Source organism: Echiichthys vipera (genome assembly GCF_963691815.1).
Source record: "Echiichthys vipera genome assembly, chromosome: 6".
Classification (NCBI taxonomy): domain Eukaryota; kingdom Metazoa; phylum Chordata; class Actinopteri; order Perciformes; family Trachinidae; genus Echiichthys; species Echiichthys vipera.
In genome coordinates, this window is record NC_139831.1 from 8,556,453 (window position 1) to 8,573,745 (window position 17,293).

The 17,293-nt window shown below is 41.0% G+C and overlaps 1 protein-coding gene across 12 annotated transcripts in view; it reads left to right on the forward strand.

The window, feature by feature from the left end:
• Positions 1-16,345, forward strand: part of atp11c (ATPase phospholipid transporting 11C (ATP11C blood group)) — a 43,693-nt gene extending 27,348 nt beyond the window's left edge. The window contains exons 11-31 of one of the 12 annotated variants that reach the window (XM_083915921.1): positions 2-152; positions 878-1,075; positions 2,392-2,562; positions 2,963-3,174; positions 3,668-3,739; positions 3,837-3,910; positions 4,029-4,132; positions 4,266-4,447; positions 5,573-5,839; positions 5,972-6,149; positions 6,277-6,379; positions 6,476-6,621; positions 6,888-6,947; positions 7,750-7,877; positions 8,196-8,331; positions 8,432-8,497; positions 8,692-8,795; positions 8,921-9,077; positions 11,571-11,679; positions 13,280-13,311; positions 13,615-16,345. In XM_083915921.1, coding sequence (XP_083772047.1) covers positions 2-152; positions 878-1,075; positions 2,392-2,562; positions 2,963-3,174; positions 3,668-3,739; positions 3,837-3,910; positions 4,029-4,132; positions 4,266-4,447; positions 5,573-5,839; positions 5,972-6,149; positions 6,277-6,379; positions 6,476-6,621; positions 6,888-6,947; positions 7,750-7,877; positions 8,196-8,331; positions 8,432-8,497; positions 8,692-8,795; positions 8,921-9,077; positions 11,571-11,675 — 2,614 coding nt within the window. In that variant the 3' untranslated portion in view covers positions 11,676-11,679; positions 13,280-13,311; positions 13,615-16,345. Of the gene's footprint in view, position 1; positions 153-877; positions 1,076-2,391; positions 2,563-2,962; positions 3,175-3,667; positions 3,740-3,836; positions 3,911-4,028; positions 4,133-4,265; positions 4,448-5,572; positions 5,840-5,971; positions 6,150-6,276; positions 6,380-6,475; positions 6,622-6,887; positions 6,948-7,749; positions 7,878-8,195; positions 8,332-8,431; positions 8,498-8,691; positions 8,796-8,920; positions 9,078-11,570; positions 11,800-13,279; positions 13,312-13,614 lie in introns of those variants that run through there. The other 11 variants (XM_083915926.1, XR_014593253.1, XR_014593254.1 and 8 more) reach the window with 11 other exon arrangements.
• Positions 16,346-17,293: the final 948 nt, after the last annotated feature.

Below are 17,293 nucleotides of genomic sequence, written 5' to 3' on the forward strand. Positions count from 1 at the left end.
GGTCTATCAACGCCTTTCTTTTGGTTTACCTTTGCATATTGGTAAGCAAGGCCCTAGTGTGCACTACACTCAAGTATGTGTGGCAGAGCAAGCCTGGACAGGATGAGCCTTGGTACAACGAGAAAACACAGAGAGAGAAGGACACAAATCTGGTGAGCGCATATTTTAGCAACCTCCTTATCCTTGTTGTCAAAGCAGTGAAGAGTGATTTAAAGGGATAGTTCAGATCCCTTAAAGTGGGTTCTATGAAATACTTATCCACAATCAGTGTATTACCTACAGTAGGTGGTACACTGTATTATGCATATTGAAAATGTTACTTTACCTAGGAGGCCTATATTCATGCATAAATAAATAAATAAATACTGACCCTATGAAGACTTTTAGTTGGAACTTGTGAGGGCAACAGTTCCAGCATATTAAAGTGTTTTAGAAGCCCTAGCCTCTTCTGGTCCACTGTAATAAAACTCATCTCTGCAAATGGCCACTGCAGACCTACATTGTGACATTTCATTGGCTTATAACCCTCTGATTTAGCCCTTAATGAACAGGGAACATTGTGATACCTTGTGATTTCCACCATCTTCCACTGTCTTCTTATTTGTGTGGATAATCCAGGACTACCAGTCTTAATTTAAGCACATTATGTATGTTACATTCACAGTGTCTTATATGTTATATTTACCTGTGATTATATTGTCCATTTGTTTCTATATTTATCTAGAATTTATTGTTTCTTATTGATGCTGTTTGCTATCCACTTTGCTGCGGTATTAAGGACATTTCTCCTTTGTGGGACTAATATAGGAATATTTTATCTTATGTAGAGAAGTTGAGATATACATTAAAATGTGTGCCTGTGTTTTTTTTCCAACAGTACCTAAAGATGTTCACTGACTTCCTGTCCTTCATGGTGCTCTTCAACTTCATCATTCCGGTGTCCATGTATGTGACGGTTGAGATGCAGAAATTTCTGGGATCCTTTTTCATCACATGGGACAAGGACTTCTTTGACTCTGAAATCAAGGAGGGGGCGCTGGTCAACACTTCAGACCTCAATGAGGAGCTGGGACAGGTGAGGCAGATGGTCAAATCAAATGAACAAGATTTAAATTGCACAAAGGTTGTTGGGGGATTGCTTTCTGTAAAGTCAACATTCCTATGTGTTTCTAGAAACTTGTAGTAATTTAGTTAATCTTTCCAGTCATTTATAAAGTCTTTAAAAATGACAGAAAGGAACAGAAATTCATAAATTGCCAGAATTGCCCTATTTGCGATCAACAAAGTACATCTATTTATATATCTATTTAAAATGTCCTGGGACATTAAATGAAACTGTTAAGGTTGTTAAAGGGTCACACCAACGATTTTACCCTGTGGAAACATCAAACATTTAAAAATTCAAAAAAGTAAACCTTTTCTGAACAGTAAATATGCAGTGTCCATGAATAATGTGCATATATACTCTTAGCGTTATATAATTCAGTGCTTTGGAAATGCTCAAAAGAGGATGGGATACACAAGTGTCAAACATCTTCTGTGTGTGTAGATAGAAATGCTGCATGCCACACTTAATGGCATTATTGAAAATATAAAGGAAAATATCTAAACACATAAACCACTATGATCTCATACATTCATAGGCAGCATTTAGTGCCACAAAATGAATTAAGGGAATTCCCTAATTCATGCAAAAGCTTTGATGTTATACTGCTTATAGTTCACAACTAATGTTACAAGGTGACGGTTAAGTATAGTCAATAAAAGATGGCGGTTTAGGCAATAAAGGGTGGTGGAAGCCAGGCAGTGGTATCCTAAATGTTAGAGAAGCAAGCTTGTTTGTTCAATCCCCAGACTGACAAGATACAATAGGGAGGGGGAACCATATAGGGGACGGACCGGAAGTAGAGAGGTGAATTTGCGTCACAAAAGTTAACAAAAGAGCAAAGATGGGCTCTCAGTGGAACATAAATAAATAAAGGTTAAAGAAAATGTCAGTTTTTTCAATAATACTTGAAATTTTAATAAGATTTTAGACCATGGTAAGATCAGGGATTCATCAGCACATGGTCTCCAGACTGATCTGTACAGTGCTACTGTAAAATACGAGCTGCTTATAGTAACACCAGACTGGCCGTGCTGTCCTGGCCGCTGCTGTTTTTTTTATGGCACTTCTATCTCAAACAGTGCTGCCGTAGATCAGTCACACTTGGTTTGCTAGATGATTACTTCAATTAAAGGTGATGCTTCGTTAAACTGATTAATGCAGTGTAATTCTTTCTTGAAGAAATTGCTTAATCTCATCGTTGGAACCTGTTAAATGGGAAACTGAATCTTTATGGATTTGGAAAAGTCTGTCATGTACATATTTTTTTATCACACTGCCTACAGGTGGAGTATGTCTTCACAGACAAGACGGGCACCCTCACTCAGAACAACATGGAGTTCATAGAGTGCTGCATCGATGGTTTCCAGTACAAGTACCGGGACGCGAGCTCAGAGCTGGACGGATTCTGTGTCACAGATGGACCTGTGAACAAAGTGCAGCAGAAAGCTGGCAGGGTGGGTGTTGTGGCGTCCTCCATCTGTTGTAAAAGTCACACATGCAGCAGCATATGGCCATTACATAGCTCGTTGCTCAGAAAGACCCTTCATAGGTCACCCACATACTGTCTCCTTGACATGTCAACATAAGCACTCCACATGGAGGGGGAGCGAAGTGGCTGCGTACTGTTGACATAAGCCAATGATAACACTTTACAGACTGATGCACTTTAACACGCACGTTGATAAGGAATCAATTTAGACAAGTGATTGTAAACGCAGGGTTTTATCTAAACTCCAGCTACTGTTTATTGCCCATGTGTGGTTTTAAATTAATTTACATTTAGTTTATAGCTGTTCATAGAATAATTAAAATAATTTGATTTAATTGTGGTTTGTGTTTGTGTTGGGTTGTTAGGAGAGGGAAGAACTGTTTCTGCGTGCCCTGTGTCTGTGCCACACAGTCCAGGTGAAGGAGTCTACAGAGCGGGGTCAATGCCAAGGGGACGGACTGATAGACCAGGTTGATGGTTTAGGGGTGGATGGAGAGGTGCTTCATCCACCGCAGGAGCAGAAAGGCTTTATCGCCTCCTCACCTGATGAGGTTGCTCTGGTCAAGGGGGCCATGAGGTAAGAGATGAGCTGTGTCGCGATGAGTTGAGTCGTTTGCGTATAAATATCACAATATGTTTTGAAAAACTTGCCTTGCACAGGGACACTTTTACAAAATGACAGGAGACCAGGGGCCAATTACAGAAATAAACAATAATAAAAAATGACCTTATAAAATGAATGAACATTAAACTCCTCTTTCTTTTAGATTCTGTATTTTCTAATTAACTGAGGTCTGGTGTACAGAGGCATTTTTTGGATTTCGGGACATTCGGGGGGGTCAAGTGATCCTCCCCTGAGTTTTTTTTTGATAAGTTCTATTTTTATAGTTTTTTTATGCACACTGGTGCCTTATTTACATTTAAAATACAAACAAAATTAGAAAATGGTAATCTGGCATTCGGCAACTATTGTAAATTGAGTATCACTGTTCTACATGGTATAATTTTTTAAACATTCATTCATATAGCACATGAGTGGCTCAGTTGTGGTGATTTGTCTCCATCTGCAGGTATGGCTTCACATTTCTGGGTCTCGAAAGCAAAACCATGAAAATTCTCACCAGGAGCAATGATGTTGAAATGTAAGTCAGTAATTTCACAAAGTTTGTTGTTTTTCAGTCATATTTTCTCTATTTGAATTTGCACGACAGCATTTCATTTCCATTTTGTACCTCACAGGTATGAACTACTACACGTGTTGAACTTTGACCCAGTGAGACGGCGAATGAGTGTAATAGTCAGATCCAGATCAGGTGAGCTTGGGATTACTGTCAGGTTTATTGCATTGACCGTGATGTAGTGTTGACCCTCAGCCCTCACCATGCTGCGTTTGTGTGTCTGTATGTACTGCATGTGTTTTTTCATGTCCAGGAGATACATTGCTCTTCTGTAAGGGAGCAGACTCTTCCATCTTTCCCCGCGTCAGGCAGGAGGAGGTCGAAAGAATACGAATGAATGTGGAGCGTAATGCAACAGTGGGTGACATATTTTCTGTTATGTTAAAAAGTACTGTATGATTCTATGGTCTTGTGTTAAGATCACTATGATGCCAAGACAGATTATTGTGTTCTTCTACTAACAATGGCTGTTTTGTGTTTCACTGTTCAGGAGGGCTACCGGACGTTGTGTGTGGCCTACAAATATCTCAGTGAGGAGGAGTACGCCCAGGCAGATGCAGGATTGAGGGAAGCTAGATTGGCTCTGCAGGACAGAGAGGAGAAGCTCATGGCAGTTTACAACCAAGTGGAGACTGGCATGAGTCTAATAGGAGCTACTGCTGTGGAGGATCGGTGGGTGCTCACACAACATAACCAAAGAACCTGGTGACATTTAAAGTTGACAAATGACAACTGAAAGAGCAGTAGCAGGAATTTTAGGGGGTCCTTAATCTCAGAATACACCTAAAACTCACATAAAATTGACAGGAGAAAGTAAGTAGATACCAGAAATAACAACATGTAATGAACGTCCTGTTCTAACTTGCTGTTTTTTCATTGCCTCTGCTGAAGTAATTTCTCCTTTTATATGTTTATCTACTTTTTATGCAACCGCAGCACTTCCTTTACAGCGCCAGCCTTTAAGCACCCTTTTCCTGTCTCATGTTCTTAGTCACATTTCATCACATTCCTGGTATTGTTTTTTTCCCAGTATGAAGTGACCTATCTAATTTCACTTGAGTAAAGACGACTGCCAAACGTCCTCTTTATTCAGAACTTTCAAATGTAAGATCACACCGCCATCTTGTGGTTGGCATTCAGTACTCCTTCACAGTCAAGTATTATAGTTTTATAATTATTACGGAATTAAGAAAATGCATTAACTAACACAAAAGGGATGGAGCACTTCATTGTCTCAGCATGCATTCATGCATTTCATCTAAAATATGTTTATGAATTATTAATTTACATATCAGTGTACATATTATCTTAAATGATTGGAGTAAAAAAGCATGTAGATATCAATATGTTAACTATATTATTTAATATACTTTTTTTGTGCCTCCCCTCCCCAAACATTTATAAATGATTGTGTGAATTTGGTACATTTAGTATAAACAAATGAGACCATGGCTGTGGGAACTTAAGTTGATGTCAAATTTATGGTATTGTTGCAACCGGCGTGTATGTCACAATTGGGAGCACATTTCCCACAGCTCCTTCTGACATCTATCTGAGCAAAGACAGTCTCATCCTCATTTCCACTTCCACGAGAAACGCAGCAGCTTTGTTCAGGTCTTCCTTCATAAAATGGTCTCCCCTTGCTATAATGCACTAGATCTCCTGTGAAATTTAACCCTGATGTGGTTTTGTTGAACTGGTGATTTTCTTTCTTTCTAGTGATAATATTCACATCTTAGAGTTAGTGTAATGATCTTTCACTGTCTCATTACTTATTTTTTTGTTCTTATCCCCCAGGCTTCAAGAGGAGGCAGCAGAGACCATGGAGGCTCTGCAGGGTGCAGGCATGAAGGTTTGGGTCCTAACAGGGGACAAGATGGAGACGGCAAAGTCCACCTGTTACGCCTGTAGATTGTTTCAGAGGAATACAGAGCTGTTGGAGCTGACTGTGCGTACTCTGGAGGATGGAGGAAGGAGGCGGGAAGAACGACTGCATGAACTCTTGCTTGAATACCACAAGAAAGCTGTACAGGATGCACCACCGGTTAAGGCAGGCGTCACCAGGTTGGTAGCTTGACTTACATCGTCCTTATTTCTTTTTCTGTTATTGCTTTTATATAAGTTTGATCATTTAACCAAACTGAATCGTATTGATAAATAAACTTGATGAATTCATTTCCCTGTTCTGTTTTCTAGGACCTGGTCTTCTACAAACCAGGACTACGGTTTTATCATAGATGGAGCCACTCTGTCGATGGTGCTCAACTCCTCCTCTGAATCCAACGCGAGTCGCTTCAAGAGCCTGTTCCTGCAGATTTGTCAGAACTGCACATCTGTGCTCTGCTGCCGCATGGCTCCTCTACAAAAGGCACAGGTCAGAACAATTAGCGTAAAATCTGGGCCATATATGTTCATTAAAGAATGAATATACTGATTTTTACAGTGAAAATTAGTTTTTGTCGTTTTTTAATTGTCGCTCCTCTGTCTTGCTTCATCTTTAGATAGTTAAAATGGTGAAGAACTCAAAAGGCAGCCCAATAACCCTTTCCATTGGTGATGGTGCCAATGATGTCAGCATGATTTTGGAAGCTCATGTTGGCATTGGTAAGAAATGTCATCCTCTGGAACTACTGTTGAAAACGGAGTGAAAGGAAACCTCCTGGTGAAGGTGGTGTGTGATAACTGTTCTTGGTGTTTCAGGTATCAAAGGTAAAGAAGGTCGACAGGCAGTGAGGAACAGTGATTACGCCATCCCCAAACTCAAGCACCTCAAGAAACTTTTGTTGGCGCACGGACATCTCTACTATGTTCGCATTGCACACCTGGTGCAATATTTCTTTTACAAGGTAGGAGGAACAAACATTTTTGTTCACATTGACCTTATGCCCTTCTTCAGCCTTAGAACATGTTTTGTGACTCAGCAAAGCCTGTATTTATGAAACAAACCCACATGTTAACTTGATTTAAGGATTATGTTGTGAGGCACATGTGACAGGGTCATACATGTTACTGTTTTTTTAGGTTTTGCATTATATGCACAGGGGACTTATGAATACCTTTGATGTTTTTGTGTGGTAGTACAAGCGCTTTCTTTTTTTCTGTTTGCCTGCAGAACCTTTGCTTCATCTTACCTCAGTTTTTGTACCAGTTCTTCTGTGGCTATTCCCAGCAAGTGAGTATGTCCCGAGGCCCTTTGAGGTTCAGAGATGTTCTGAACATGAAAAGAGGCAGTAGCCCATCAATCCACACTTCCTCGTCCTCCTGAATACCAGACTCTTTCCCTCAGATTGCCCCTCCCTCTCTGCCCCCTGGGATGTTTGAGCTCTGATTGATATGCTTATATACTGACATAGAATACATATCACTATAATACAGATGTGTCATGTTCTGCCACAAAGGTACATCACATGTGGATGTTATGTAATCATGGTGGCATATGCGTGCCTGTGTGAAGCATTCACATTTCGCCAAACATTACAAATAATATCTTTTTATTACAATTTTTAAAAAGTCTACCACATATATCATGTAAGTCTGGACAGTTTAAATGTAAACTGCATATGTTTGGCATCTGGTTTGCGGAGGGATACAAGCACAAGGTGGTAATTCTAGCTTGCAACAAGGAGTCACGGCCAAGCGTAATACACCATCAAAGTGTGGCGTCGTAATAATGCAGACTCTCTTAGAAAATCCTGATAACCTAAATACAAATATTCTCTCATTTTATCTACACCGTGTTCAGATTCAGATAATAACACGGTTGCATTGCGTCAACGAAGAGTTTCAATGAAATCTTATCAATTCCCAACCCTAATGAATTATGTAGATTAGCTTGCTTACAGTATATGACACATTGTGTAAGTATGATGGTGAGTGTATGAATTTTGTCCTCTCCATGATATTAATCCCCGGGTTGCACCCCCCCCCCCTCCTCCTGAACAACCCCTCCCCCCTCCTGCTCCCATCCTCCCCAGCCCCTGTATGACGCAGCATATCTGACGATGTACAACATCTGCTTCACCTCTATGCCCATCCTGGCTTACAGCCTCTTGGAGCAGCACATCTGCATTGAGGTTCTGCTGGACAATGCTACCCTCTACAGGTAAACCTAGGAACTGTGGCTTATCTGCAGATGTTTTTGTTAGGCTGCTGCTTCTGAGGACCAATATTCATATAAGTTGTATATTTAATAAGTTTTAGACCTAGTATCAATGTTATGAGTAATAGTAAGCAGAACTTACACAGTCCCAAAATAAAGACGGGGCGATTTTCCCCCAAAACCAAAAATAAACATGATTTTCAGTTTTCCGTTTTTTGGTTTAGGGGGAGCTGTAATTGTTCCCCTTTTCATAGTTGAGATAATATGCCAAGAGACATAAATTATAATTTTGTTAATCTTTCTTTCTTCTTCTTGCTTCAGAGCGATTGCTAAGAACGCCATGTTACGGTGGAGACCATTCCTCTATTGGACTTTACTCGGAGTCTTCCATGGCTTGCTCTTCTTCTTTGGCGTTCGCTTTTTGTTCAGTAACCCAGCACTGCAGGATAATGGCCAGGTTTGATTTAATTCCCCCTCTAGATGCGTGTGATAATTGAACTACTTGATTAAGCATAGTCTCCTAAGTACATTTGCTCATTTGTCTTATTCAAATCCAGGTTTTTGGCAACTGGTCATATGGAACAATTGTCTTCACTGTCCTTGTCTTCACTGTCACATTAAAGGTAAACTACTGATGTTTATTCATGTTATGGTATGAAAGGCTGTATCATTACAGCAGCGGTTCACACAGATCTATAGCAAATATATTGTCTTATAAATCTGAATATATATACACACATAGTATATCTTCAATGCTGAATTTGAAGTGTGTTGAATATTTACATGGGCATTTAGACACTTTTCTCTGCTATTCTAGCTCGCTCTGGACACACGGCACTGGACATGGATCAACCACTTTGTAATCTGGGGCTCCCTGGCTTTCTACGTGTTTTTCAGCTTCTTCTGGGGAGGAATAATATGGTTAGAAATCAAACTCAGGCTGAAATAAACTATGGTCATTGTAGCTGACCTGTTATTTTTCCACTTCTATTGAACCCCTGTAGCTCTTTTAGTGTGTGTAAAGCAAAGTGTTCCTTCTCCTGCAGGCCCTTCCTGAAGCAGCAGCGTTTGTACTTTGTGTTTGCCAACATGCTGAGCTCGGTGTCAGCCTGGCTGGTCATCATCTTGCTCATCCTGCTCAGCCTACTGCCAGAGATCCTGCTTGTGGTGTTCCGCAAGCCCCGCGGGCCCCACGCTCGACAGGTAGAGCTGATGCACACAGAGACACACACACACACACACACACACACATGCACACACTTTGACTGACACACACATTTTCACTCTACTGCACGCTCTCTCTCTCTCTCTCTCTCTCTCTCTCTCTCTCTCTCTCTCTCTCTCTCTCTCTCTCTCTCTCTCTCTCTCTCTCTCTCTCTCTCTCTCTCTCTCTCTCTCCCCCTCCCCCCCATCCTCCCTCCCTCTCTTCTCTCTCAGACATATATCTGTTGTGACAATTTAACCATTTGTTCTCTAAAGGGTTTTTCATGTTAACGGAGCCTATCCTTGATGTATTTCCAAGTGAAGCGAAATGGAGTGGGTTGGGTGTAGTTATGAGACAAATCAAGTCCTTCACACATGATTGATTTGAATATACGGAGCAATGCTTCTGAGCAGAGGGCTGTGGGCCTCCACCAACAACTCACTCGCTTGTGTTGTTATATCAGGAGGTGAAGAACGAGGGAGATATGAATATATTAGACCTTAACCACATTTTCGGGAATGTTAAAGTTTTTTCCAGCTGACATACAAACGCACATGTCCGATTCATTAAAGCCCTCTGCTAGCAACTGTGACACATGAGCTAATGGTCAATGACATTTTATATGATGGGTGGGGTTGGTTAGTCACTAAATCACTGTTTGAGTGAAGAAATGTATGTAAACACCTCAGAGTATCACACTTATTTTTACGTTTTTAAAGAAAGAGAACAGATAATTAATTTTTTTTTCATTATACATATGATGTTTTTGGCATATTGAAAAGATAATGGAACTATTAACACGGGGACACAGGGTTAGAACTTGGAAAATGAAATCACTGCCTTTTTAAAATAAGGCTTGAATATCCTTAGCAGTGCTTTTTGTGTGTAAAAGTTTTTGGCATGATTGCAATGCAGAGGGACAGTTTGATTCCCCTCCCATTTCCTCCAGAAGACAACTTTCCCAGACATATTTTGTCGTTTCAATTAGCTCCCCATGAGGCTGATGTGTTTTCCAAGCAGCTGGAAATGTTTGGTGGTGTGCGCTGTGCTTTTGTGTGTGCACCACACTTTTAAAATTGTGTCTAGACTTGTTTTATGTGGGAAAAGTAATAAACCAAACCAAATGTTTTGAACATATTTGAGGGGAGTCGTTAGCAGTTCTGTACAATACTGTATCTATTTATACAGTGTTTTTGTTTTTGTTTTTTTTAATTCCTGTTTGAGGTTGCATCTGTGAGTTGTTTTACAATCCATCAAGAATGTACAAAAGAAATTTCAACTAGTAGCTGCAAGAGCTAGTATACTGTGGATTTGGCAGGCTACAGATTACAATGATAGTTGTCACTGTGAGCTGTACAGTGTAACTTAAATTCTTAAGCATTTTGTATTGGAACACCCCCTTTGACCTTATTTTTAGTCGATATACACCGTTTACTCCTTTCCACTTTTCCTAACTACTGCTCTCGCTTTTGCACTTAAACACATTTTTCTTACTCTGTCTCACACTCTTATTTCTTCTGTCTTCCTCTCTGGACCTGCCTCCCTAAAGATGAAACATCGCCTTCCTTCCTCGGGGACATCTACTATCTTCATGTTGTCGCAGACCGCTAGCACTCACAGCTTCTCGTGGAGTGACTGAGGTGTCTTTTTCTTTCTGTTAGCTCTGAAACTTAAGTCTCTTCCTGCAGGGTTTCTGTGTCTGCCAGTCTTGCTTGTTTCCTACTTGTTGTGTCCTTCCTCTCCCACTGTTTGACTCCTTCCTCACCTTCTAAAGTAACTAGGGGTGGCGTTCTGTAGCTTTTTACAGTCCCCACTCGGTCGGACAGAGTAGGTCAGACAATTCAGAATTCATATGGATTAATACATCATGAAAGTTATCCTTGGAGGGCCCAATTTTACTTGACTTGACATGCTCTTTTTTACATATAAGTTTATTAAATTGGGGGGAATGTTGGTCAGTGGACCAGTGTGTGTGTGCCCAAGCAGTGTGGAGTAGGACCGGGTGTCCAAACGTGCAGTCAGTCCTCCATTCTTGTCTGTCCAGTTGTATCAGTCAGTGTTTTCTCCCAGCTACCTGTGCTGCTGCAATGCCTGCTGCCTCTGCATGTCGAGTCAGGTGAATGCAGCACGTCGAAGCACCCAAACTTACCTGCATGAGGCTCAAGTCTCAACAACCTCATCCTGGATCCTCACTACAAACCCTGAGGGGCACTGCATTATGTCTGTGCCTGCATGTTATATTGTACATGCTTTTGAGAAATGTGGAAGGATACTACCATGGAGCACTTAATTTGGAGCCAAGGCTTTTGCAAAATTATTATTGCAACAAAAGGTTGTGATTTTTCATTGTCTACCTGTCCAGTGTTGACGTCTTTGTGTATTTATATGTTTTTTCCCTGTGTATATATGTGTTGTCTATGTGCAAGAGAGAGGCGTAGTGTGTGTTTGTCAGTGTAGTGATGTCATTGGTGTTTCTTGCCTCACCTTTCTAGAAGAAGCCGGTTCAGTCGAGCGTGGGGGGCCACCAGTCTCCCCGGTCTTCAGCCAGGCCCCTGCTCATGAGAACCTTTTCAGATGAGTCCAATACTATCATTTAAACAGGTACCAGCCCACCTTCTGGCCATTTAAGCCAATCAAAGACTCGCTCCCCCCCAGCCAACCTCTCCTCCTGCAGCTCTTGTCCCTAACTCTGAGTTTTAACAAGATAATCAAAGGCAAAATGGCACCCAGGCCACATTCAACAAGACCCACGTGTGATCTTCTGTGTTGTGTGAGCTGATATTGGCTGGCTGAAGAGATGCACTCTATCCATGTCAGACTCAAGTGTTGTGTCAACCTTTTTAGTTAAAATGGTGCACTTATTTAACATGAGGAGGCATCTCTTGCTTAAACCTTCAAATCTGGCTCCTTTCAGCCTCCCTCGGAAGCCCAGCTCATATTACCTTCTGCATGTGCTTTTAAAAAGCCAATGTTCAATGTTGTTTTGATTTCAGCCTAACTCATTTTTGTACAAGGAATGTCTGAGTGTGAAGTGTCGGTGGCAGTTTGCTTGGATTTTTCTTATGTGACTGTTTGAAACAGCAGAGCTGGTCTGCGATTGTAACTTCCCCAGTCTGACATTCATGTGCCGTTTGTACCGTTGTGGTTTGGTCATGGTCGTTTTGTCCTGTTTGCATAAACCTGTGTTGGTGGTCGCCGTCTGCTTACTTTCCTGGCAAAAATTGATGCATTTGTGAGTGTTGACGTTAACTTACTGCATGATGTTACGTCGCAGTAACCCCTGACAGTGCTGCATTACATAAAGGGGGTGGCAACAAAATGAACGGAAACATCACATGATAAAATATTGTAGAAGGTAACACAAACTGTTCAATATTACATAAGTTGATACATAAATAAGAAATTATGGAATAAATAAAATATGGATATTATGACACTGTGAAATGATCCAATACATTTTCAAAACTCAGCTCGTTATCATATTTATTCCAGCAGTTTTTATGTTAAAATGTCATTTTTCCAAAGTCAATTGTTTTTCTTTATTTGTGAACCCTTTTGGGTGCCTTTTGACAGGTCGTTGAGGGGAAGATGCCGGTTATGTGATTGGCTGTTGCTTTGGTATAACATACCTGGCTCCGCCCACATTATGAGATAAAGCGGCCACTCGGAAGAATTTCACTGTGGTTGGCAAAAATAATAAAAACTGCTCCAATGGAATAAACAAATAACTGAACCTGAAACATATGTGAAAATAAGCAAGATGAAATTGCATTTTAGTATGAATTTTTTAAAAATGTGTTGGATTATTATATAATTTATATTATTATTCACAGAATTATTACAAATTTACACTGCTACTCTATGTTATACGGAAGACTTGGGTAGATTGTGTAACATTGGCCTTGTTTAAACTAGTCTCAAGCCCATGTTCAATTAACCTTTATATTAACCTTAAAGTCCCAATGTATGGCAGCAATATCAAGAGCACTGAAGGTGTTCTGATGTAAAAGGGCTTCTCTACACCTGTATGGGCACTTGCTATTGTGTTAAATGTTAAGACGTTTTCATTTATCTGTCCGCCCCCTTTAGGTAAGTCTGAATGTTACACCTTCCTCTCACCGTTGACCACAGTCGCTGATATCTCCACCAGCCTTTTGCAACAGCTTTCACTGTTTAACGTGCATTTCTATTCTCCCAATAGCTGTCAGAGAGCGGCCGCCTACAAACATCCAGGTAAACTACAGCAAGTCAAACCAACTGAATTTTATATGTCTGTTCAATGTTCCTGCTGAGCTTCAACAGATCAGTAGACTTGGTTGAAATTGGGAGCACTTCCTTTACTGATTTCTGCTCGTCTCCGGTGGCAGGGAAGGTGTCATTTTAGTGTTTTTCATGTATCGTGCTACGTGGCCAATCACCTCTTATTCTCTTGATTGATGGCTTTTGGGGATTTCAAGATTTTTCCCTCGTCCTCTTGTTGGCACAAGCTCACAATGAAAACAGTGAAGTAATATCTGTCTGCTTGTGCTTTTCCAGATCGCAGCTGTTACACCACTTTCCTACAAGCACCTGAAGGAGCGTGAGTGAAAAGCAGCCAGGACTCGCAACTGTGCTGGCATCAGCCGTCTTCAGGGTCCCGTAGTAGCCAGGTCAGAAACGTCTGCCATCATGCCTGATCTGACAAAAAAAGAAGAAGAGGAGGGAAAAAATAAGAAAAGAAGAAATGTTGACTGGGGGGGAAAGGATAAAAATTGGGCTAGTCGTTTGACTTACGTCCCTCTACTCCGTCCTTCTCTGTCCAATCCCATCAGCTCCCAACTCCCCCAACGCATGCCTGCAGACCAGTGCCCTGCATTATTTTTTTGAAATATTTACTCGGATGACAGGCATGAGTTTTCTTTCGTTTACTTCTTTTTTTGAAAGATACTAGCTTACAAATGAATGCATACACGGCTGCCTTGTCAGTAGCTCTGTCCAACTGCTGTGTTTTAACAAGCAGTTATAATAATATCCACTCCAAGAATGGTTCACCTGCATGAAAGAAGGCTCGAAAGAACACTTCACTCCGCTGATGTTCAGTCACTGTTTCCTGAAACGTTTTTTTTAAATTAAGACATTAATGATCTTGTTCTCTCCAACGGTTACACTTGCAACGGTTCTTCTACTTTACAGTTATTTCACTTTTCAGGGGTTATTCTTTAAATGGTTCTATGTTTTAGAAAATGTGCTCATCCACGGGTCCAAATCATTCAAGATGAAAAGTTTTCGGAGGGTGATTTCAGACTGTTAGAACAATTGTGGGGTTTACATATATGATTATTTGTTTCCAATGAGTTAACAGAGGCCATATTACCACTAAATCCAAAAAGTGTGTGTGTGTGTGAATGCAAGATTGAGAGATAGATTAGAGATGTTAGGCAAGGAGGCATTGCTCAGAGCATGACCTAAATCTTCCAACCTCAGAGATAATTTAAGAGTCAATTTAAGATGAGAAAATTAATATATGTGCTGCACTGTATATATAGCTTAGAGATGTATGATAGCATCTGCTCAAAGCCAAAAAGATGAACGATCCCATTCTGTCCACATTATTGTGACCTGAAAGTGACAACTCAGTGTGTCTGTGTGTGTGTATGTGCGCGATCCTTTGTGTGTTACACGTGCGTGCTGGATGAGAAAAGCCAGAAACACCTGTGTGTCATGAAAACCAGCATTACTTGAACCTTGTTGATGTAGTTAGATTAGACATTTCCTGCACTATTAAGGAAGCTGGTTTCTTCATTGCATTGATGTTTCACAAAGGCACCGGAATATATGCCTGAGCACACATACACATGCACATATCAGTTAGGCGAGAACAACGCACACAATAACCACACCTACACATAAATGCGCACATGCACTAAAGCCTAAATGAGGTATTTATTTTCATTACCTAGTTTGCATAATTAGTCTCAGGCAGGCTGAAGTTGGAGTGTAAAGATAATCGGCTCCAGACCTGCAGAGTCAAATGCCACTGTGAGGCTCCACGCTCCATCTCCTTCCTTCTGATTCTTTGGTCAATTGTGGTGACCGACAGGAATGATCGAGTGGACTGGTTCTGCCTTTTTTTTCTCCTCCTTTCTTTATCTCCTTGTGTGCTTCATACATTCCATTTAAACATGCCATGATTTCAAACACTTTTAAATACGGTTACTGAATATTCTCTTGCTTTTTTCCACAAACACGTATTGTCTATTTGGCATATTTATTGTTAAGTGTAATTTTACTCACAAATGTTATACTTTTATTACATTTTTTTTTTATTGTGGAGAGTCCTCAGCTTTGTATCAGTTGAGTTCAGTCTGTGTTACTCCAGCCCTGATGTGAGCCTGTGCCAATTCTGTTTTATAGTCTTTGTCATACACGCAAAGACAGGCAGCCCCCAATCCCCCCACCCCACCACCCCACCACACCACTCTCCCAATATGAGTCAACCTCTGAACCAATGCCACTCCTTTTTCCAGGTTATCTGAACTCTGGGTTAAAACGATGACTACCTGTCGCTAATCACTTATGTTTTCTGTTACAGAATATGTCAGTATGGGGATTTTATAGTTTACTGTACTATGCTCAAACTCTAACTACAGTACAGCACTTTCTAGTACTGGCCATGTCTTATACAGTGTATCTGCAGAACGGCAGTCATAACACCAAATGGAGATTTTAGAAATTAAGTTCATGTTGATTTGTTCTTAACAAATGGAAAAAGGTACACGCCTTTCAGCATCATTTTCTACTAAGACAGCTTGTTTTTCTGATGTTGGAGATACGAAAAAGGCTGTGACATGTCACCTCCAGACTGCACTGTGCCAGAGACACTGGATCTAAGAGGACATACTGAGAGGGGCTGCCTGCTTTGTTAAAAAATAAATAAATAAAAAAAACCTTTAAGTGACATCAGAGATGCTATTTTCAGAGCTTAAAAAATATCTTCGAATCTAATGTTTTGCCTGTCTAAATGAATAGTATAAAAGAATGGATTGTATTTTTAATGCAACCTTTTTCCAGCCACTTTTGTAAGAAAATCAAAATGTCTATAAAAATAAATATGTAAAAAAAAAAAAGCATGAGAGGCTCTGTGGTTGTGGACGCTGTCCCTGTCTGTGAGGGGTGGAGGTGGACATCTTCAGGCACCTCAGCAGCCTTGCAACATGCAGCAGGGACACCTCGCCACCTCCAGCCCTTTGGGTTTCCAGCCTCAACACTCCAAAACCTCCAAGCTGAATGTACCTCTTTGAAACTAGTATGTTCAAAACCTGAAGATTTTCTGGAATAAAGCAGAATGTTTTGAAAATAAACCAACGTATTCTCGTGTTTTGTTACACCGACTGTCATGTCAGCTGGGTCTGTCTGATGTAAGGATGCGTGTGTATGTGTGGGCGGCTGAGTGTTTGTGTGCATTTGACCACACTAAGCAGATGCTGTGCAGTAATGAGATGGCTGAGACGCTAAGCTGGATCAGCTGAGTGGCTGCGTATCAGGACGGCGTACTGCTGCTCTCCCACTGCTCCTTGTGTGGCCTCGGATCAAGAAAACATCAAGCACTGTGAGTCAATGTAGAGGAGGTTTAAATACATGTATAGTTGTGTTTTCTCCACTCTAGTCTCTATAATGTTAATGAGCACTCATCCATTCAGAGCAGTTGTGGGCTAAGCAGCGAGGAGTTGAGTTGAGAAAGACTCTGTGTATCAGTATGTACACAATGACACCCTTTCACAGTTGTTCTGTTTGAATGTGATTGTTGTGTATTAAAGGCTGTGCTTCACATGGGCCAAACTTGTTGGCTGAGGGTGCGGTAGATTTTCATTTTCTGTCCACAATAGACCTATTCTCCCCTGTGTGCATCTATATTATAGTAAAGCAGAACAAAGTGATGACATGAACGTGGCAGCCAGAAAGCCTAACAATCCAAGCTACTGTAATACAGTCAGCATTACACTGAAGGCATAGAAAACTGCAAAAGGAAGCATGAGGCAGTGTGAAGTGAGAGGAAAAGTTGGGAGGGAGTTGGCAGTGTGTCAGGAGCAGACTCTTGAGCTCTGCTCGGTGCAGAGCTGACGCACTAAAGCCCATAGAGAGAGAGAGAGAGGGAGGGAGGGGAGGGGCGACAGAGAGAGACAGACAGCAGTGGCCAGATGGAGCCTAGTTTGTTTTGAAGTAGCTGCTGCTGAGA